Here is a 22,795-nt window from a genome sequence, read left to right as displayed (position 1 = left end):
TAAAGTTCGGTTCATTGTCGATTGGATTGCAGTGTCTGGATAATTCTTTAAGCTAGACCTGACCACGGCCCAGAGCGGGTTAACATTCTCAGCCTAACATTTATTTGTGTGAATGTTTGGAGTTTAAGTCTCTAAACCACCAAATATTTTTTTTTTCCTCCTTCCATACTGTCCTTTATGTTTCCTTTTCGTGATATCAAATGGTAACCACTTGCAAGCCTCTGCAGTAAGAAATCAAACAGAAATAAATGATAAATTGAATTTTTGGTAGTCCGGAATTTTTTTTTTATTTTTGTTTTTTTTTTAACTTTATCTCTAATCTAAATTTATTCAAAATAAAATATATTTATTTTCTACAATTAAAATTCTCTTTATTATTTTTTTTTTTTATTCACAACTAAATCCTAAAACTTCCTTTTCAATTTCGTTGAATTTCTTTTTTTGAAATTATTTTTGTATTTTATTTTATTTTTATTCATTTGTCTATTTATTAATTTTTTTTTTAAATAATAATAATTTAATTGACCTTAAGCCCTTATGTAAATTTTTATTTTTCATTAGCTTTTGTCCAACATAACAATTTTTTTTTCCGTTTTGGGAATTTATCTGTTGTTATTAGATTTTAATAATTCTTTCCAAACGGTTCTTGACTTATTTTTTATAAGAGGATATCGTCCCCCATACAGTAAAAAAAAAAAAAAGGAAAAAAAAAGAAAATGTCGCTCAACTTAAGTAGGGAAAATATCGTCACAGATGCTGAAGGCGAAGCTCGTCCTGTTTGCAATGCATGTGCCAGTTTAATAACGTCTGAGTTGCAATTCCAACTTGCTTCTTGCGGTCATACATTTCACAAAACTTGTCTCGCCAGTTGTGCAAAAATGAGGCCATATTGTCCGGTCTGTAATGCTAGATTACACGGTGATGGTCAGGGTGTAGGTTCAGCAGGGGTTAAGACTCGATCGCAGAAGAAGAATACGGGTAATCAGGCTTCGAACGAACAAGGCAATGAACAGGCTTCTACTAGCGCGGCTGTTGGAAACGGTGGTGCTGCTACAGATAGTTCCACCGCTGTAAATCCTGATGCACTTAAGGAAATGGTAACATCGGTTGTTTCAGCACAGCAGTCTCAACTGTTTTCCTCTCTTAGCGACCAAATGTCCAAATTGATTCAAACCAATATAGAAGTCAGTCTTTCTCGTTTAAATTTAAATGCAAGGCCAAATACACCTTCTACTAGTCATGTGCATCCCCAGTATACACCTCCCTCTCAAGGTCGAATCGTTCCACCACCACGGATGCAAACTTTGCCAGCTGTTGAGAATCAGACGTTCCAACAAATCTTCGGTCTTTCTTTGGGTAGCAGTGATCCTAATAACGTTCAGAATCCTATTAATTCAGGCCCCATGAATTCAGCTGCAACCGGTGCTGCCTTTACCCACTCATCGCTATCAGACCTGGCGTCTCGTCCAGATAAGGTGTTGCACATAATAGCGAATTGGCGATTGAAATTTTCCGGAAATTTTAACAGTCTGTCCGTTGAGAGTTTTATATACAGGGTTGAAGCCCTCACCATTCAAACTCTTCAGGGCGATTACGATTTACTGTGCCGAAATGCCAGCTCTCTTTTTGAGGGTAAAGCAGCAGATTGGTTTTGGCGGTACCATAGATCCGTTTCCAGTGTCTCTTGGCGTGATCTTTGTAGGGCCCTCAGACAGCAGTACGGCGATTCCCGGACTGATGTGGACATCAGGGAATTAATTAGAGATCGGAAACAGAAGAATGGCGAGAATTTTGACAGCTTCTTTGAGTCAGTAGTTGAGCTAACTGATCGTCTGAAACAGCCTCTGAGTGATGACACATTAGTTGAGATTTTAAGACGGAATCTACTTCCGGAGATTCAACACGAAATTCTAAATGTGAGAATTCATTCGATTCAGGAACTTAGGGATATCTGTCGAAGGCGGGAATTTTTTATGCAGGACATTCGACGAAAGCACGGTTCGTCCTTTTCCAAGCCGACCACTATGCCGAGAAGGATATCGGAGCTAGGTAATGACTGTGTTGAGGATAATTTTAGCACACAATTTGAGGAAGAAGGGGAGGCAGTTTCTGCAATAAGTCTATGCTGTTGGAATTGTCAGAAACCAGGACACAGATATCAGGATTGTTTAGCGGACAGGACAATCTTTTGTTATGGTTGCGGAACCCCTGACACATACAAGCCAAGTTGCAAGAAGTGCAATTCAAAAAACGGTCGACCGAGTGCACTGAAGAGTGCACAGAGACAAACCGAACTCGACTAGATGTACTTAAAAGAACAAATGAAACTAAAAGCGATTATTCACTAACAGGAAGTGACAAAATTGTAACAGGAAGTGACAAAATTGTAACAGGAAGTGACGATTCCTTAACCGAATGTGACAGTAATTTAACCGAATGTGACAATGCTTTGCCAGGACATGATGTTTTAAGACAGGATAATATGCCTCGAGGATTAGATCCTTTTAAGCCATTCCATGTACGACTCCAGGAATATGAGGAAGCTAGAGAGAGAATCTTCGGGGAATCCCCTAAGACTAGTAGATCAACAGCCCGAATGCGCTCTTTTTGGAAGAAAGTACGAGGTTTTAAGAAGAAATTTATTTGCTCAGTGTTAAATAAACCGTGTGACGTCAGGCCGTATGCTGAGGTTTTACTTTTTGGGAAAAAAATTTTAGGTCTTTTGGATACTGGTGCATCATTGAGCTGCATTGGAGCTAAGGCAGCAGAGGAGTATTTAGCTTCTGGCCAACCATTTAAGAAATTGAAGTCATCAGTCAAAACTGCTGATGGAAGTGGTCAACAGGTTGTAGGATTTGTGGATAGTTCCATTATTTTCAAGGGTGTAGAAAAACCGATTACGATTTTTATAGTTCCAAGCCTCGATAAAGATTTGTTCCTAGGGGTTGATTTTTGGGAATTATTTGATCTTATGCCACCGGGTCTAGTAAACGTTGATTGTTCCTCTGATACTCAGTCTTGGATTTCGGAAATTGCACCTCAAATTTCACTATCGGACGTGCAGAGAATGAAGTTGGATCAAGTAATCAGCTTGTTTCCTTCATTTGCCAAGGAGGGATTAGGGCGAACTAATGTCTTAGAACACGTTATTGATACAGGCACTGCGAAACCCATTAAACAGCGTCATTTCCCTGTCTCTCCAGCAGTGGAAAAATTGATTTATGACGAGCTAGACAGGATGCTCGAGTTAGGAGTTATTGAGGAATCCAATAGCGCGTGGTCTTCGCCAGTAGTTCTTCATCGGAAGCCTGGAAAGAACAGACTTTGCTTGGACAGCCGCAAGCTAAATTCGGTCACAGTTGGAGATGCGTATCCGCTACCGCATATAGATGGTATCCTCAGCAGGTTACCGAAAGCCGAATTCATAACAGCTTTAGATCTTAAAGATGCTTTTTGGCAGATCCCTTTAGATCTGCAATCTAGAGAAAAGACAGCTTTTACTGTTCCTGGGAGACCACTTTATCATTACACTGTGATGCCCTTTGGGCTTTGTAATGCTCCCCAGACCATGTCCAGGTTAATGGATAAGGTCATTCCGCCGTCTCTCAGGACAGAAGTTTTTATATATCTTGATGATTTGCTAATTATATCTGACACTTTTGAAAAGCATCTTGAAGTTCTTAAGCTGGTAGCGCGGAAATTGAAAGAATCTGGTTTGACGATTAACGTTGGAAAAAGCAATTTTTGTGTCTCTGAGGTAAAATATCTTGGTCATTTGGTTGGTGACGGGGTTATTCGAACGGATCCCGATAAAGTGTCTGCAATTACCGACTTTCCAGAACCGCGATCCGTTAAACAAGTTCGAAGATTTCTCGGAATGACAGGGTGGTACCGAAAATTTATCAGGGACTACGCTTCTATTGCCACGCCTTTAACAGATTTAACTAAAACAAAGCAAAAATTTGTCTGGACTAATGAAGCTCAAATAGCTTTTGATGCTCTTAAGACCCATCTATGCACTGCTCCAGTTTTACATAGCCCAGATTTCACAAAACCATTTTTTATTCATTGTGACGCTAGTAAGACTGGTATAGGAGGAGTTTTGGTTCAGAAAGATGCGGAGGGTGAAGAGGTTCCTATCGCCTTTATGTCGAAGAAGCTCAATCAAGCCCAACGTAACTATTCGGTTACCGAACAGGAATGCTTGGCAGCAATGCTGAGTATTAAAAAATTTAGGGCTTATGTGGAAGGACATGAGTTCACAGTTATCACCGACCATGCGTCTTTGAAGTGGCTCATGTCCCAAACAGATTTAAGCACTCGCTTAGCTAGATGGGCCTTAAAGTTGCAAGGATTTAAATTTAAAATTGAACATCGGCGTGGTAGTCTTAATGTGGTTCCTGACACACTTTCTAGGGCCAATACTGACGACATGTCCGCTCTAGGTCCGAATTGTCTGTCCGCATTGGAAGGAGACTGTGGGATTTTCGTAGATCTCAAATCTACACATTTTCAATCGGACGAGTACCGACAACGACTTGACAAAATCGGGAAAAATTTAGATAAAATGCCCGACTTAAAAATAATAGACGGATACCTATACAGACGGACAGAGCATGCTTCTGGTGAACAACTTCATGATGACTTATCATGGAAATTATGGATTCCTCGAGAGATGGTTCCTGAAGTGTTAAGGCGAGCTCATGATGATCCATTGTCATCCCATGGCGGTATAAACAAGACGTTGTTCAAAATAAGGAAATATTATTTCTGGCCGAGTTTAGCAGTTGATGTCAAGGACTACGTGAATAATTGTGAGATGTGTAAAACTACAAAACATCCTAACCAGACATTGCGGCCACCAATGGGTAAAACATCCGAAACTAATAGATTTTTCCAGAAAATATATATCGACTTTTTAGGTCCTTACCCGCGATCCCGATCTGGCTTCATTGGCATATTTATAGCCCTAGACCATTTTAGTAAGTTTCCATTTTTGAAGCCAGTAAAAAAATTTACAACAGATGTTGTTGTTAAATATTTAGAAACTGATTTGTTTCATATATTTGGTGTTCCGGAGGTGATAGTTTCCGATAACGGTTCCCAGTTTCGTGCCAATCAATTTAAAGAATTTTTAAACCGCTATGGTGTCAACCATTTGTTTACAGCCATTCATGCCCCTCAAGCAAACGCCTCGGAGAGGGTTAATAGATCCGTGTTGGCGGCTATAAAATCATATGTGAGGCCTGATCAGAAGAACTGGGACGAATTGCTCAGTGGTATCGGTTGCGCCCTTAGATCAACTGTTCATTCTGCCATAGGAACTTCGCCATATTATCTTGCTTTCGGTCAAAACATGATCACAAACGGTTCCACTTACCCGTTGTTGCGGCAGTTAGAAATGTTGGAGGATAGGGCCGTGAAATTTAATAGGAATGATTCCCTTGCCATTATGAGCAATAAAGCAAGGATTTTGATGGATAAACAATTCGAAAGAAATCAAAAGACCTACAATCTTCGTTCTAGAAATGTATCCTATGATGTTGGCCAAGAAGTTTACCGGCGAAATTTTAAACAGAGCAGCTTCGAGCAGGGATATAACTCCAAGTTAGGTCCAACTTTCCTGAAGGCACGGGTTCGACGGAAACTGGGCAATTGCAATTATGAGTTAGAAGACTTACAGGGCAAACTTTTAGGTACGTATCACGCCAAGGACATACGTCAATAGTTATAGTTCACCTCGCAAGCGGTATCAGCTTTGATGGTGAGAATTTCCACCCCAAAGCCTGATTTTGTTGGGGGGGAATTGTAATGGCGCTTGCAGGTTGAAATTTTTCTTTTTGAAATAGGTCGTTATTTTGAATTTGAATATGATTTTCTGATTCAACGCCATCTTCATGTGGATATGAGTAGGATTGGCTAATAGTATTTATCATATAGTTGACATTTTTCCCCTCATTTGTTTTTTTGGATTTTACCAGAAATTGGAAGGAAAACGTTATCCAAGAACGTTACCGAGGTTTAATACTGGTAGCAAACTTTGGACTCCTTCATTTGGTTTTCTAAAGCTATCGTGGTAAATCGCGAGTGTAAAAGTTCAATTTAGTAACTTGGTGAAAGTTTTTTTTTAAAGTGAATTGACGTTTTTTTTTTTATCCACATTGGTTTTTATTTTTTTTGTGTTGCTTACGAACAAGACACTTGGTGAGTTTTTTTTTTGTTCTCGTTTCACTCTCTCGTTATGAGAACAATTTTTTTCGTTTCTTTCTTTTTTTTTCCGATCAGTGCCTCCTCTTAAAAATTCCTACCATTTTTGGACCATTGGGTCCCATAGAAGAGCTTTGGAGGCTTTCCTCAGGGCTGCCTAAGCCCACAGGATTTTTTGCCTTTTTCTTGCCACCTTTATGAGGTAATACTTTCCCTAACATAATCAAATAAAAGGCTCCCTTTTGATAGCAAAAAAAAAAAAAAATTCAATTTTTACATAGGTTTCTACATATTGTATATTCACGGCACTGTCGAGCACCGCAGAAAAGAAAACCACCGATTGAAACCTGTCCTCGGCTCAGTTCCCTTTTTCTTGCTTCTCAGCAAAATTTTATTGTGGTTTGCTTACACTGGAAACACTGGAGAATTCAGTCTTCTATTGTCGCTGCATCCTACATATCGTCTCTAAACACAGGGGTTCGTTGCCCGACGAAGAAATTAGACCGGATAATATGTGAGATTCGATGAAAGTGTGTAGTTTTATGGCCTGGAAGCCCGAGAATCAATGAAAAGTGGTATAGTTTCGACATAGAAAGCCTGCCAATTAACCCCCTGTCCGTAATCGAACAACAGAAAAACGTACGATTGTTTCGTGATAATTACTGTGAACAAAACTTAACATCTAATAACTGCCTGGAATTATTTTTCTGCCCATCCAACACATAGTATTATATATTTCTTTTTAAATTTTTATATTACTTTTCATTTTGTGAGACAAAATTATAAAATAGTTTTTCTTTAGTATGTGCTAATTTTGCTCGGAGTTGGTGTGATTTTTCTAATAGGTTTTAAAACGGGAAAAAAGTGAACAAGAAATATTGCAAAATTTGCAAAAAAAAAAAAAAGAAAGGGAAAAAATCTGAAAACATAGAATTTAAATAATTAGAGTTGTGAGAGAAAAATTTTGTTGGCAATTCTTGTCCTTTTTTTTTTTTTTTTCTCCTATTTTTTTTATTTCATAAGGTTTTTTTTTTCATTAGTTTTTGCCGAAATTTTGTTCATTTCATTCCCTTCCATAAAGTGTTATTTTACCTGCAATTTATTGTTGCGCAAAATTCTAAAAGCATAGCAAAGATTTGCGAAAACATTTTTTTTTTGGCATGATTACAGTGATCCCGTTTGTTTGTTGCCAAAGAGCACAGGTTGATACACAATCAACATTACATTTGTATAGCTATACTTTTTGTCAAGACTGTTATTTACAGACCATGTTGACTAAAGTTCATAATGTTGCAGAAACAATGTGTTCTTGTGCTTTGCGTTTATAAGTATGCGTGGTGTTTATAAACATCGTTGGAAACAAACCATGTTGCGATATATTTCTCTCGCAACATGTCGCTATGAGTACTGATCATTTTAAACCATTACAACGCAACAATTTCTCTCGCAACACAATGTTTAATTACATGCAAGATCTTCGATCAACATAAAACAAAAAGAGCGGACAAACACGAAAGCAACATTTCTCTCTCGCAACTTTAGGCATTCAATCACCTTTTGTACACAGCACCATTTCAGCCATCCCAGCAACATTTCTCAAGCTGTCGTCAACATTGATACTCTCCTAGATCCAGTTCTGAGAAAGGCCTTTCAACGATGGACCCGATTATAAAGAAGAGAACAAAGTAAGTCATTGATCTTTTCTATGTTGCTTTGATATCATTATTTTTTTTTTTTTTGGGATAAAAACAAATGCTGCTGATCTAGTAAAAGGGTGATCAATTTTGCATTACATTTATTTTTTTTTTTTTTTTTACTGCCGGTTTGTTCAAGTTTTGAATTTTTTTATTCATTTTCAAAAAAAAACGAAAAGAAAAACACAAGGCAAAAATTTAAAAATAACTAAAAAGGAAAATAAGATTATTAATACAGAAAATAAAACAATTTTTTTTATATAACAATTTTGCTAAAAATTACCGCACACCAGTCCGGGGATAAAACTAAAAATACGAGTGTACTTTTATTTAGTTTTTTTCTCTACACTTGCGTATTTACTTTTTTTTTCTCATGTATGCAAATAAGGATCAGTACCATACCTTGCATGAACAGGTTGATTTTCATTATTATTTTTATTTCTTTACTACATTAATATTAATTTTTTTTTCTTAATTTGCTTTAAGTTTGTTTTATATCTTTTTCTTTATTTCTTTTGTTTTTCAATTATATATTTTGAATTTCTAAATTGTCCTAAAAAGTTCGTATTTTTACGATTTTTTTTGTAAATAAAATCAATATGAATTGTGCTTAAATTTTAAATATTTCTGGTTGATTTCAAACATTTAGCAGTAGGGCTTGCTGGTGTGGGCTTGGGATCATAATGACAACCCTTCTCTTATGGACGTATTTTCGCATTATGATCATGGTTGGGTGGGCATCTCTGGCAACAGAACATCATGTTGCTATAAACCATTTGCTGTCTAAACTATCTTCCTCTTTCTTCGCTGTATCTGTCCGCTACTTTTGTATCTGTTGGTTTCTTTCTTTTGCTGTCCAGCCAAGAGATACGCACAGCACACAAAATAGTCTGATGCACGCAATACTGAATGTATTTGTGAGTAACAATGAGCGGAAATAACTATAGTGGAGTTTCTAACCCCCCCATTCCGACGAGCAATAAGGCCGGTGGAAAGCGTGCATTGCCTCCACAAGTTAGCTACCACCATCTTCCGACTTCTTTAAATGTTATATGTTACATGTGACTGTCATGTCTTAGAATATATATATATATGTGGCTTAGTATATACATTCTTCGTCAAGTCGGAAATGGAATTTTCGATGTATGTATTACAAAAGGAATGACAAAATTAATAAACCTCCATCCCTCGTTGTTTGAAACTGATTTTAGTAAAGAAATTTTGCATGAATCAAGACCTCACAAATGTCGCTTGTATAGCGGGCAGATATACACAACTGTTGTTATGCTATCGGCAGGATTGAAACCCCAACGTTGTGTATTATAGGTGGGCATGCTCATTTTTGCGCTACGTTGACCTCCACAGCTAGTTTTCTAAGCAAATTTAATTTCAGCTAATGAAGCAAAGAAAAAACAATTTCGAAATTTTTTTATAAAAATTATATTTAGGCAAAATTTCAGTAGAAATATTTTAAAATTTGTTTAACTAATTTTTACCTAAATTTTTAATCAAGTAACAAACGAGACTACGAAATTAATATACATGCCTCTCTCACAATAAATATAAGAGAAAATAACTGTTTGCAGAGACTCTCTCTCTCTCTCCGCCACATGACTTAAAATTGCAAAATGCATAGTGTTGTTGTTATGTGAGGCAAATTAAATTGTAGCGGCGTCCACTCTGCAATGGTGCTGTTATGCCGCTAAATGCGAAAACAGAGGTTTATTCGTAAAACAGCGTTTAAAGTGGCTGGTGGTGACCGGTTGGGCTTCGAAAGAAGACAGCCGCAGCAGACATACATATGTAAGTAAAAGCTTGAAGACTAGACAAAGTAAAAATTAAACAAGAAATGTGCAAAGATTGCAGTATTCCATTAATAATTGAAATATAAAATAAATAAACATCCCATAGGTATTTACGATTAAAAAATAGGCCAATTAATTATTTTCTATCCGTAGTAAAGACGTAACCCATTGTAATCCACAGTCATCAGAGTTTGACCTAAACAAACAATAACAACATTTGCGGCTGAAAGCTGAATAAAAAACAAAACAACCATCATGGGTGTCTTCTATGGCCCTCATTATCGCTTGTGTCTGTTATTGGTCTTCTCATTGCTTTACTTGATTGGCGATAAGAATGCTGGCGTAGATGCTATTAGCAAACGCTATCATCTTGGTCGCCATTGGCATGGTTTTTTGGGTGAGCCCAGTAAGATTCCATCATTGCAACGGGAGCGCGATACTCCAGATTTGTGGTTTGAACAGACTTTGGATCATTTCACCGAAACCAATAAGGCCACCTGGAAGCAACGTTATTTTGTCAATGATGATTACTATCGGCATGATAACACAGCTCCCATATTCCTGATGATTGGTGGTAAGTAGTAAATAAGATTTTTGGTTTACGTAAAAAAAAAACAATTGCAATTTAAGGTGAAGCCGAGGCCTCAAAAAAATGGATGCATGAGGGAGCATGGATACATTATGCTGAGCATTTTGGAGCACTTTGCTTTCAATTGGAACATCGTTTCTATGGAAAATCACATCCAACCAGGTGCGTTACAATTAAATGATGTATTTACAATAACCCATATATTGATACCGATATTGACCAGATGAGCCCTTTCAAGGGAACGAAATGAGGGCCTAGACGAATCTGATGTAATCGCTAGCAAATGAATCTAGCTATTCAACCAACGCTTTTAGAGAACATTGACCCAAAATCGGGACATGTTTAAATCATGTTTAATCGTATAACCTCGGCCAAAATCTAAATCTATCTCATGTTATCGATTCAAATTTAAGCTCAGTGATAAGGGCCTCCATTTTATAGCCGAGTCCGATCGGCGTACCGCAGTGCGACACTTCTTTGTGGAGAAGTTTTGTACATGGCTGCCATACAGTTCGTCACAAATGTCGCCAGCATTATGAGAAAATTTTGAAAATTTTTGATGTTCTCGCCAGGATTCGAACCCAGGCTTTCAACGTCATAGGCGGAAATTTCCTCCTTTGTAAGGAACTGTAACACTTGGTATGGCAGCCATGTACAAAACTTCTCCACACAGTGGTGTCGCATAACGGTATGCCGTTCGGACTTGGCTATTAAAAGGAGGCCCCTTATCACTGAGCTTAAATTTGAATCGGACAGCACTCAATAATATGTGATAAGTGTGCACCTGTTCCTTAATAGAATTTTCATGGGCAAATTTGCATTTGTAATCTATTGTAAAAGATTTACGTATTTCCCATTCTCATCTCTGAGAGCTAGACCTCTTGTAGAGAAGTTTACTCTAAAAAGTCCCAGACATTCGAAATGGAAGAAGGACTGAACTCGGTATACCTTCATTATGCCTAATATCTCCTGAATTATAACCAAAAGCCATATTAAATGTCTTTAACTTCTTATCCCCTTATTATGCATTTAACACCAATATACACTTTGTTTTGTCTCCAGCGACCTCTCCACATTCAACTTAAAATATCTAACCTCTAAACAAGCATTAGCGGATTTGGGAGCTTTCGTATTGGCCATGAAGGAAAAATATAATCTGGCTCCCACCCAAAAATGGATAGCTTTTGGTGGCTCATATCCCGGTTCATTGGCCGCATGGGCTAGAGAGAAATATCCTGATTTAATATATGGCTCCATAAGCACAAGTGGACCTCTATTGGCGAAATTAGATTTCACAGGTACAAAGACAAAAAAAAAAAGATATACGAGAGGTCTATAATAATTTTCTTCTTTAGAATACTTTGAGGTGGTGAAAACATCTTTGGCCAGCTATAAACCGGAATGCGTTGATGTGGTCCGCAAAAGTTTTGAACAAATCGAAATACTGTTGAAGCATATGATAGGCCAGCGTAATTTGGATGATAAATTCAAGTGAGTTTAGATGAAGTAAGAAAAAAATTGCCTATACTTATATTGGTCTGGCTTTAAACAATCCCCAGAACCTGCACCCCCATCAAAGACTCCATAGAGAATGAATTGGACATATCGAATTTCTTTGAAAACATAGCCAGTGATTTCGCTGGTGTAGTGCAATATAATAAGGATAACAGTCCTCATGCCACAATTACCATAGATGAGATTTGCGATGTGATGCTCAATACCACCATTGGACCTCCTGTCACCCGTTTGGGTGCTGTCAATGATATGCTTTTGAAACAATCCGAGGAAAAGTGTTTAGACTACAAATATGATAAAATGATTAAAGAGTATCAAAATGTTTCCTGGACTTCGGAGGTGGCCAAGGGTGCACGTCAGTGGACTTGGCAAACATGTAATGAGTTTGGATTTTATCAAACTTCCGAAAAACCCACAGATGTTTTTGGTGACCGCTTCAAGTTGGACTTTTTCGTAAAACAGTGCATGGATATCTATGATAATAGGTATGAGCATTTACAGGTTTTTTAAAAATATGTCGAATTTTAGTTTGTGCATTTTTTTTATTTTTCTGTTGTAGCATGGACATGAACTTTTTAAATTCTGTTATTGATGGTACAAACTCGTACTATGGCGGTTTAAAACCCACCACCACTAATGTCTTGTACGTACATGGTTCCATTGATCCTTGGCATGCTTTGGGTTTGATAAAGCCTATCAATAAGAAAACGCCTACCATTTACATTGAAGGTAAGTGCAATTAGAAATCCTGGGACCGAATTTCTGCATATTTTAACTAGTAAAACCGTTTAAAATCTATTTCAATATTGAAAGAATAGTTTTGAAATTTACGAAGTCATATGCAAAAATCGACCAACTTTTCTTAGAAATTTAATTTAATTTTGAAAATACTAAAACTAAGGCAAAATGTGTGTGTGAACTCATACGAGTTTAATATGACTTTTGGTATTATTATGGGACACATAGAGTTACAAGGACATTTTTCTGGATCGGAAGATCTGCTGGTTATAGCTTCAAGTCTTCAAATTACTTCAAATTATAGTCAACGTGTACAACGGTTTCACTTCAACTTTAGCTTGCTGACTGAATATTATTTTAATTCAAAAACGACTACCAAAAAAATCTTTTTTTTTTTTTGTACTATAGGATTGGGGTATACTAATATATACAATAATAACCTATTGCATTTGTTTGAAACACCCAAAAGAGAGAGAGATAAACCCATTAGTATACCTTTCGACTAATAAGTATACAGATTGTCTCAGAATCACTTTCTGATTCGATTTAGCTATGTGCTTCTGTCCATATTAATTTAGAAATCGGTTCCGATTTAGATGTAGCTTTCTAGAGCCTTTAAAAACGAATATATTATTATTTTTTTACGAAATTTAATATCATAATAAATTATGGTATTAAAGGTATTATAAAAAGGTACAAAACAAAGGTTTTTGACCAAAACTTGTAATTGAAGGTCATAAATTTTAGATTAAATAGAATATATTGCAAGGTTTCGGTAATGACAGCGCCAACGTTATTGGAGGTAGTTGTGCGTAGAAGCTCAGCGAAGCATTGTGTACCAAAAATTGTAATCTGGGCTCCAATTAAAATATGACAGTCAAGAACTATATGTTGGATGTTTAAAATATCAGCAATGCAATGTGGGCATTGAGTTGTATTTGTATTGTTGAAAAGATGCTTGTGTTGTCATTGTCGTAGCTACATTTTCATGAGGAGATGGTGATCCTCGTCAAGTTCCTGTAGGTGAGCAAACGCGTTCCGGTCCCAAGCATCGGGCTCCAATTAAAATATGACAGTTAAGTACTATTTGCTGAATGCTTAAAATATCAGCTTTGCAAAGTGGGCATTAAGGTGTATTTGTATTGTTGAAAATATGCTTGTGTTGTTGTTGTAGTCTTTGTCGTAGCCAAATTTTCATGTGCAGGTGGTGATCCTTGTCAAGCTTCTGTAGGTGAGCAAACTCGTTGCAGCCTGAAGGACCAATTGTCGGGAACAGGGTGGCCATTGTGCGTTAGGGTTGTGTGTCCTAAACTCAACCGAATGTATTTTTGCAGATGTGATCTTTGCAATGAAGGTGACCTTATTTTGTTTGCAATAATAAGTTTAAAGTTGTGGTGATAATTGGTCCATTCGTTTTTTTCGAGCTGATTTAAGCCGATGCTTGCTATCCCCTTAAGGCCATTGCTATTCGACGCGATGAAACGAAGAACGGGGTAAAAACGAATTTATCAACTGATTTCAAAATTTTGCCCAGCGTTTCCTTCTACGACTACCACAATATGGACCGATATTCGTCGGAATCGCTTTAAATTTGGATATATCTCCCTTATATATATATATATATATATATTGGTCCGATTTTAACTAACACTGCAATGTTTGGGTGATTGGTAAACCGATCCTCACTAAATTAGGCACAAAAGGTTTCTTCTTCCTCTTCCGGTCCATAGATCCCATAGCCGGGGGAAAGTTACAGCCATTGGATATTTAAAGTTGCACGTAGCTCGCTTTGTTATATCGATTAATACAGGTAAATTCCAAATTTGCCCATGAACAATTCTATCAAGGAACAGGGACAAACTTCACACATGTCACTGAGTGCTGTTTATGAGTCCGAACTGTGTCCCTCCGTGCGACACCTTTTAGGGGAGAAGTTTTTACATGACATAGTATTTCAAAAATTAGAGCTGGCCATATATAGATGGCACTATCGATATCTAATTCTATATAGATGGCACTATAATATCTAATTGATTGAATATCGCAAAAGCTTATTATTTGCAAAAATAAGCAATTTTGCACTGAATGTATCCTTTAATGTACATTGCACCTATAGAGGGTGCATTTTTGTTATCCGATTAGACTATCATTTTATACAATGATTTCACTCATGACTTCTATCTGACTTTATTAACCTTGGTTTTATTTGATCTGTGCATTGATATTGCTTCTATATAAATCGATCCTGATTTTTATGTCTCATTTTCGTTTAAAATATATGTGGTGGGAAATTAACGATAGTATCGATACTATCGATATTTATAGCTAAAACTTTTCACAGATTCTTTTTTGTCCATAAGCAGGTTAAGTTCGAAGATGGCCTATATCGGACTATATCTTGATATAGCCCCCATGTAGTCCGATCCGCCGATTTAGGGTCTTAAGGCCATAAAAGCCAAATTTATTATCCGAAATTTGGGACAGTGAGTTGTGTTAGGCCCTTCGACATCGTTCTTAAATTTGGCTCAGATCGGTTCAGATTTGGATGTAGCTGCCATATGGACCGATCTCTCGATTTAAGGTTTTGGGCCCATAAAAGGCGCATTTATTGTCCGATTTTGTCAAAATTTGGGACAGTGAGTTGTATTAGGCCCTTCGACATTCTTCTTCAATTTGGCTCAGATCGGAACTGATTTGGTTATAGCTGTCATATAGACCGATCTCTCGATTTAAGCTTTTGGGGCCATAAAAGGCGCATTTAATGTCCGATTTCGGCGAAATTTGGAACAGTGAGTTGTTTTAGGTTCTTCGACATTTTTTCTGCAATTTTGTTCACATCGGTCCAAATTTGGATATAGCTGCCATATAGACCGATATCGCGATTTAAAGTCTTGGCCCCTTAAAAGGCGCATTTATAATCCGATTTCACTGAATTTTTGTTATACACAATTGAACAATGACTTTTACTTATTAATATTTGGTCTAAATCGGAACATATTTCCATGTAGCTGCTATGGGGCATAAAGTATTCATTTTTTACCGAATTTTGACGAAAGGTGGTTTACATATATACCCGAGGTGTTAGGGAATCCAAAGTTCCGCCAGGCCGAACTTAACTTCTTTTTACTTGTTTTATCTTGCGTAACCATTTTTTTCCATACCTACTTAATGTCTGTGATCACTGCTGTTTATATGGTTTCGTGCCTGTCTATTATTGCTTATTGTCTGAGATCAGAATATCTGTAAAATTTTGCTAACCTCTGCGCTAGAGGCTCTCAGTGTGTAAGCAAGAGCTGGTGCCGCTGGAGGCCACCGTAAAGCAGAGATTGGCATGTCCGCCTATGACGCTGAACGACTGAGTTCGAATTCTGGCGAGAACATCAGAAAAATTTTTCAGCTGTCGTTATCTCTCCTAATGCCGGCGACATTTGTGGCGGCTTCTCCCCAAAAAGGTGTCGCACTGCGGTACCACGTTCGGACTCGGCTATAAAAAGGAGGCCCCTTATCGTTGAACTTAAATTTGAATCTGACAGCACTTATTGGTAAGTGTGAGAAGTTTGCCCATAATCCTTAATGGAATATTCATGGGCAAATTTCCTTGTTTTTCTGGTGCCGCCCATCTCCTCTGAGACTCTCCACTCGATATCGAGTGCAAAATCTATCCAAAGTGTAGTCCAAATAGGCCCACAACGTGATGAAGTACATGTTTTCAAAATCAATTTCATAAATTTCAACTTTAATTTGATTTTCGTCGATAAAAGATTTTTGTTTTAAGCAATACAATAAAATCACGACTTACGAGACAATCAAGACTTATGTGAACTCACAAGAAAATCAAAAAATTTTTCCACATTCTATATAAAACCATATTTTTTCTATTTCAGGAACTGCTCATTGCGCCAATATGTATGAACCCATAAAAACTGATCCCCCTCAACTGGTTGAGGCCCGACACAAAATTTTGAAGTTTTTGGCACAATTGTTGGAAGGTTATACATCTACCATGTCGTGAAAGATTAAAAATTAAATATAACACATAATCATAAAAGAGTAAAACAGGCATAATTTAAGGAAAAGATACTTTAAAAATTTTAATTTTTGTAAAAATTTGGAAGGGTAATAATAATAATAATATAAAAAAGTTTAAAACACGTTAAATGTTCTCTTTTTTTATTATATACAGTCAAGCAGACATGGGATTTTAGCCTGTGTTCGACCTATCGTCCGAACAATTGTCAAAACGCTTTAGGCTTAGTACTGACTATGGCTTTTCGCGCGAACAACTGCCAAAAGGAATTACAAAGAAATGGTCACGAAGAAAATGCGAACACATTCTGTAGAAGTGTGGTACTGAGTTCAATGAGCAAAATAGTAGTGACATGTCACAGCGTCAGTATACATTTCGCTTCAGTTGATAACAAATAAAGAGGCATTTTTAAGAGCTATAAGAAGGCTTGAAAAAAAACACGTAAAATTCAGAAAAATGCGTGAAATCTTTATTTGAATCGATAGAACGGTCCATAAATAACATATGGCGGCACTTGGGTGTAGATGCAATGAGAGATATGTATGAACCACCTTAGGGACATAGAATAGAAAATGGTATTAGTATAGATTTTTGAGGTTAGGACTTTTATCAAAGTATAAAGTGTAGGAATACATTTAAGAATAAGCGTATAGAAAACTTTGGTATATGGCATGATCCCCTGTGAAACAGGATCTCTACGATCTTCTCATATCTTTGTCTGTCTGGCGCTTTGACTTTCCTTTAATACCACGATTTTTATACCCACCACCGGAGGATGGGGGTATATTCATTTTGTCATACCGTTTGCAACATATCGAAATATCCATTTCCGACCCTATAAAGTATATATATTGTTGATCAGCGTACAAATCTAAGACGATCAAGCCATGTTTGTCCGTCTGTCTGTTGAAATCACGCTAAAGTCTTTAAAAAAAAGAGATATTGAGCTAAAACTTTTCACAGGTTCTTTTTTTGTCCATAAGCAGGTTAAGTTCGAAGATGGACTATATCTTGATATAGCCCCCATATAGTCCGATCCGCCGATTTAGGGTCTTAGGGCCATAAAAGCCAAATTTATTATACGAAATTTGGGACAGTGAGTTGTGTTAAGCCCTTCGACATTGTTCTTCAATTTGGTTCAGATCGGTTCAGATTTGAATGTAGCTGCCATATGGACCGATCTCTCGATTTAAGGTTTTGGGCCAATAAAAGGCGATTTTTTGTACGATGTCGCCGAAATTTGGGATAGTGAGCTGTGTTAGGCCCTTCGATATTCTTCTTCAATTTTGCTCAGATCGGACCAGATTTGGATATAGCTGCCATATAGACCGATCTCTCGATTTAAGCTTTTGGGGCCATAAAAGGCGCATTTAATGTCCGATTTCGGCGAAATTTGGAACAGTGAGTTGTTTTAGTTTCTTCGACATTTTTTCTGCAATTTAGTTCAGATCGGCCCACATTTGGATATAGCTGCCATATAGATCGATATCGGGATTTAAAGTCTTGGCCCCTTAAAAGTCGCATTTATAATCCGATTTCACTGAAATTTGCATTTTTGTTACACACAATTGAACAATGACTTTTACTTATAAGTATTTGGTCCAAATCGGAACATATTTCCATGTAGCTGCTATGGGGCATAAAGTATTCATTTTTTACCGAATTTTGATGAAAGGTGGTTTACATATATACCCGAGGTGTTAGGGAATCCAAAGTTCGGCCCGGCCGAACTTAACGTCTTTTTACTTGTTTTATCTTGCGTAACCATTTTTTCCATACCTACTTAATGTCTGTGATCACTGCTGTTTATATGGTTTCGTGCCTGTCTATTATTGCTTGTTGTCTGAGATCAGAATATCTGCAAAATTTTGCAAAGACAACAGTTTGGCAATACCTGTTTTTTTTGTTCAAATTTAAAATAATTTCGAGTAGCCCAAAATTTAAATTTCAAAAAGAATTTCTATTCATTCTCCGCCACAACTGTTACATCCATATGCCAGTTATTAAACACTTTTGATTTAATAAAAGCTTTAAAGCAGCTTTTCCGCTATTAGTTTGGCAAAAGCTTTATCTCAGCTATAGAAGAAAAAAGCTTTTGCATTGTATAGAAACATCGTCATTTGTCCGCTGGTTAGTTTATAAACAAAACATCCAAAAAGTGATCTCATTGTGAATCAGGTAAAAGGTAAAATACCCCATATGTCAAAATAATAGTTAATAACTCTAGTAATAGCCTTTAAACTTGTAAAATAGGATAACAGAAAGAGAACTAGTTTTGTATAAGCCCAGCAGCCATGTTAGCTGGTCGAAGCATACGTTTCTTTGCCTCTCACTGCAGACCGGCTCCTTTGTTTACTTGGTCACTGAAGACTCAAGATGCTCCCTTGGCTTTAAAGACAACAACCACTTGGTATGTGCCGCGACCACCCATGATTGCAATGACCGCTGCTTATTCCAAGGATGCCAAAAATGGTAAGTTGTCCTCATTTATTTTTCGATTATAAAGGAATTTGATGGTGGTGCATTGATTTCTCCCACATGCATATGACAACATTAAGACAGCTTGTGTGTGTGTGTAAGCGTGTGTTATAGAAATGAGTCACCTCGTTGAAACTGTTGAATGTGTATGGGAAATGTGGTACATAAATAAATGAAAATGTTCAACAGTTTAGGGCAACACTAATTTTATTTAAGGAAATTCATAAATCGGTCAAATCGGGCCTGTACCCGAGGATAGTCCATTGGCTCTACAGGAGCGTGATTAGACCAATATTTACTTACGCCTCAGTAGTTTGCTGGACTGCTATGGAGAAATAGTGCTACATACGGACCATACAACAGGTTCAGAGAAAATGTTGTTTTGGCATAGGCGGAACGATGAGGACCACTAGGCCACTGGAGACTATTCTAGATATCCGACCGATTGACATACATATTAAGTGTGAGGCAGCCACTGCGGCTATGAGACTTAAGGCCATGGGAGAATGGACTGAGGATGGGAGCAGCTCATACCATCGCGGTATAATCGAGGCTACGATATAAGCCCTGGAAGGAAGGCAAGAGGTTTCCGATCGGATACTTGAGATGAACCTTGAAGTCGAGTGCCTGGCACTGTTGCCATCGGCACAATCTTGGATTGACGGAACCCTAGTTTTGCCATCTGAAAGATCATGTTACATGGGTGGATCAAAGCTAGAAGACAGAGTGGGCCTGGGGGTCTACAGTGAGAACCCAGGGACTGAGATCTGTTTTAGACTGCCTGACCATAATACGATCCTGCAGGCGGAGATCCGGGCGATTACGGAATGCGTGAAGTAGTATAGTGCTAACGCGATTACGTCAAATGTGAACATCTTTACCGACAGTAAAATTGCCATAAGGGCAATTACAACCAGGACGGTAAGGTAACGAACAGTCTTACAGTGGAAGAAGGAGATTAACGCCTTCTCTGAGGAAGTCAAAATCCGCATCATTTGGGTGCCGGGCCATAACGGAGTAAGGGGAAATAAAAGGGCAGACGATTTGGCGGCGAAGGCCAGAGGACTGCCGTCAATAAACTTGTTTAACCCGAAGTCTTTCAGGTCGACGCAGTCCGAGTTATGGGAGTGGTTCTCTGATGAAGACAAATTCATTCATTCATTCATTCCGCATTATTTGGGCGCCGGGCCATAACGGGGTAAGGGGAAATGAAAGGGCAGACGATTTGGCGGCGAAGGCCTGAGGACTGCCGTTAATAAACTTGGTTAACCCGAAGCCTTTTGGGTCGACGCAGTCTGAGTTATGGGAGTGGGCGACGAATGCGCATGCAACATTGTGGAACAGCGAAACGATCGGTAGGGCGGCGAAAATCCTATGGGGGATCCAGATCGTGAGAAGACGAGGATATTTCTGAAAAGAAGCAAGAAGGAGATCAGTATAGCTATTGGTATCATAACGGGACGCATAGGACTACGAGCTCACTTATGTAAAATCGGTGCGGCAAGTAATAGCTTGTGTAGGGCATGCGGGGAATATGATGAGACGTTGGAACATTTCCTTTGTCATTGCCCGTCTTTTGCGTCTAACAGATGCCGGCACTTAGTTGGAGACACAATACCAGACATGAACTATCATAGGGAAGTGGTATTGAAAACAATTAAGGATTTTGTAAGTAGCACGGAATTCCTAAATTAAATTTTTCTTTTTAGAGGTTAATTTATAGTTTATAGAGCGCTCAACAAGCCGATTACGGTTTAGGTGTAGGTCCATAGTGGCATGGGGCGGATTAATATCTGCACCCTCTTTTCAACCTAACTTAAGGAAATTCATTTAAAATTCTTTGTGTGTATGTATGTATTAACTAACAATTTGTAGGTTTTACTACATCAAATCTAAACCCAATGCGTTGGAGTTCATCTACGGTACCGGAAACCGTTCACAAAACTGAAACTAATACAACCATTCAATCCTCAAATTCTGTGCCACCTCAATCTCCAAAATCCCTCATAGAACCTACATCTTTCAAACATTCTGCATCCTCATCCCCGGCCCAATCAAAATCATCATGCCCACCTCCTTCCTCATCGCCACCCTCATCGTCAACTGCCGCTGATCAATGTTCTAATATATTCTCTTCAGATTCTCGCATTCAACCGCCTGATATTAAACTACCCAACCGTGATCAAGTGGAAAAGTATTTCTTTACCGCCTTGGTGTATGTTTGGGACTTTTGTTATTATGTCTTTTGTTTGACCCTCAAACTTGTCGATACTTATATTCTGAAGAATCCCACACTACAACAGTATTGGAAAAAGTTGACCGATCGTTTGGAACAACAACGTCAAGCCATTAAATCGAAGAAATAGAAGAATGTGATTTACCACAGGAATGAAATTATGGTGATATCTTAACTTATATTCGAACTCTCAATTTAACGACTATCACTTTTATGCGAGTGTCTTTTACACGCTTAAACAATTTTTATGTCATGTCTGTAACACAATTTTTAAATAAATAATATCAAAAAATAATTGTTAATATATTATTATAAGTAATTTTAAGGGTGGTTCCAATTAAAGGCAAAATATAGTAAACTAAACGCTAAATTCGGCCAAGCTGAATCTTGGATACCCATAACTATGGATTCGACTGGTGTTGTTGTAGCCACAATTTCATGTGGAGGTGGCGATCCTCGTCAAGCTCCTGTAGGTAAGCAAGCTCGTTCCGGTCCAAAGGACCGATCGGCGCGGAAACAGGTTGGCCATTGGTTACTTAAAGGCGCCAATAACTCGCATTGCCATATCGAACATCAAAGGCACTCAGTATTTGTGCAAGAGCCGGTGCCGTCCGGCCTCTTACTGAGATTCCGCTCGATACCGCTGATTGTCCGCGAATGCCGTTGCAGCTACTCCGTATGGAGCATTCCACTATCCCCGACCTGTGGACGCGCCTGGTAGCTCGCAGCTTAGCTTCTCGTGACAGCAATGAACACCACACAAATTCAAGCTCAATGTTCCAGCCTGCGTGGTACTCACAGCTACCCCGTGCCGGTATAAACATGTTACCAATTTATGGACCTATTTTATAAAGGACTTTACATTCAAATTGATGGCAAGTTGAGTCTTCGAGGGGCTAAAAGAGTCAAATAGTTTATACTTAAATACTACTAGATTTACCCATGAACATTCCATTGAGGAACATGGGAAACTTCTCACATAACAATGAGTGCTGTTGGATTCAAGCTTAAGGTCAATGATAAGGGGCCTACTTTTTATAGCTGAGTGCGAGCCGCAGTGCGACACCTCTTTGGGGAGAAGTTTTTACATGGCATAGTACCTTACAAATGTCGCCAGCATTAGGTGACTTTTGCTAGCCGACAGTTGGGAGAAGGAAGATGCCCTCAAACAAATCCCTGAGGATGACATTGAGTGCGTACTGTAGTCAGAATAAGTCAATACAGGAGTAAACCAGCTAAATAAAAATAAGGCAACAGCCTATGGTTTACCAGTCGCGCTATTTTGGACCAGACGTAATTAATTATTAAAAGTGTATTTATTGTCCGATTTCGCCGAAATTTGTTAGGATCTTCTCGATTTAAGGTCTTGGGCCCATAAAAGGCCCATTTATTATCCGATGTCGCCGAAATTTGGGACAGTAAGTTGTGTTAGGACCTTCGGCATCCTTCTTTAATTTGGCCCAGATCGGTCCCGATTTGGATATAGCCCCCATATAGACCGATCCG

The 22,795-nt window shown here is 38.1% G+C and overlaps 2 protein-coding genes and 1 long non-coding RNA gene across 7 annotated transcripts; all 3 read left to right on the top strand.

The window, feature by feature from the left end:
• The first annotated feature begins 6,000 nt into the window (after positions 1 to 6,000).
• On the top strand, positions 6,001 to 8,023 carry LOC131998509 (uncharacterized). Its single transcript, XR_009398751.1, has 3 exons — positions 6,001 to 6,204; positions 6,286 to 6,409; positions 6,489 to 8,023. It is a non-coding gene; the product is annotated as an uncharacterized LOC131998509 (long non-coding RNA).
• A 1,580-nt stretch (positions 8,024 to 9,603) lies between these two features.
• Positions 9,604 to 16,706, top strand: LOC106092320 (putative serine protease F56F10.1). 2 transcript variants are annotated; one of them, XM_013259148.2, is made up of 8 exons: positions 9,604 to 9,704; positions 9,860 to 10,280; positions 10,337 to 10,457; positions 11,358 to 11,593; positions 11,651 to 11,786; positions 11,855 to 12,295; positions 12,370 to 12,539; positions 16,433 to 16,706. In XM_013259148.2, the coding sequence occupies exons 2-8, from the start codon at positions 9,962 to 9,964 to the stop codon at positions 16,558 to 16,560; spliced, it is 1,551 nt and encodes a 516-aa protein (XP_013114602.2). In that variant the 5' UTR covers positions 9,604 to 9,704; positions 9,860 to 9,961; the 3' UTR covers positions 16,561 to 16,706. The 2 variants fall into 2 exon arrangements, with proteins under 2 accessions (XP_013114602.2, XP_013114603.2); XM_013259149.2 differs by having other exon boundaries at positions 9,629 to 9,704; positions 9,865 to 10,280.
• A 1,848-nt stretch (positions 16,707 to 18,554) lies between these two features.
• On the top strand, positions 18,555 to 21,584 carry LOC106092312 (uncharacterized). 4 transcript variants are annotated; one of them, XM_013259139.2, is made up of 3 exons: positions 18,555 to 18,753; positions 18,829 to 19,047; positions 21,193 to 21,584. In XM_013259139.2, exons 2-3 carry the CDS (start codon positions 18,870 to 18,872, stop codon positions 21,417 to 21,419), a joined length of 405 nt encoding a protein of 134 aa, XP_013114593.2. In that variant the 5' UTR covers positions 18,555 to 18,753; positions 18,829 to 18,869; the 3' UTR covers positions 21,420 to 21,584. The 4 variants fall into 4 exon arrangements, with proteins under 4 accessions (XP_013114593.2, XP_013114592.2, XP_013114591.2 ...); XM_013259138.2 differs by having other exon boundaries at positions 18,809 to 19,047; XM_013259137.2 differs by having other exon boundaries at positions 18,555 to 18,760.
• The last annotated feature ends 1,211 nt before the right edge of the window (positions 21,585 to 22,795 follow it).

The sequence above is a fragment of the Stomoxys calcitrans genome, chromosome 1 (assembly GCF_963082655.1).
Source record: "Stomoxys calcitrans chromosome 1, idStoCalc2.1, whole genome shotgun sequence".
Classification (NCBI taxonomy): Eukaryota; Metazoa; Arthropoda; class Insecta; order Diptera; family Muscidae; genus Stomoxys; species Stomoxys calcitrans.
Note: the sequence above shows the minus strand (reverse complement) of the source record. Positions and strands in the feature narration are given on the sequence as shown.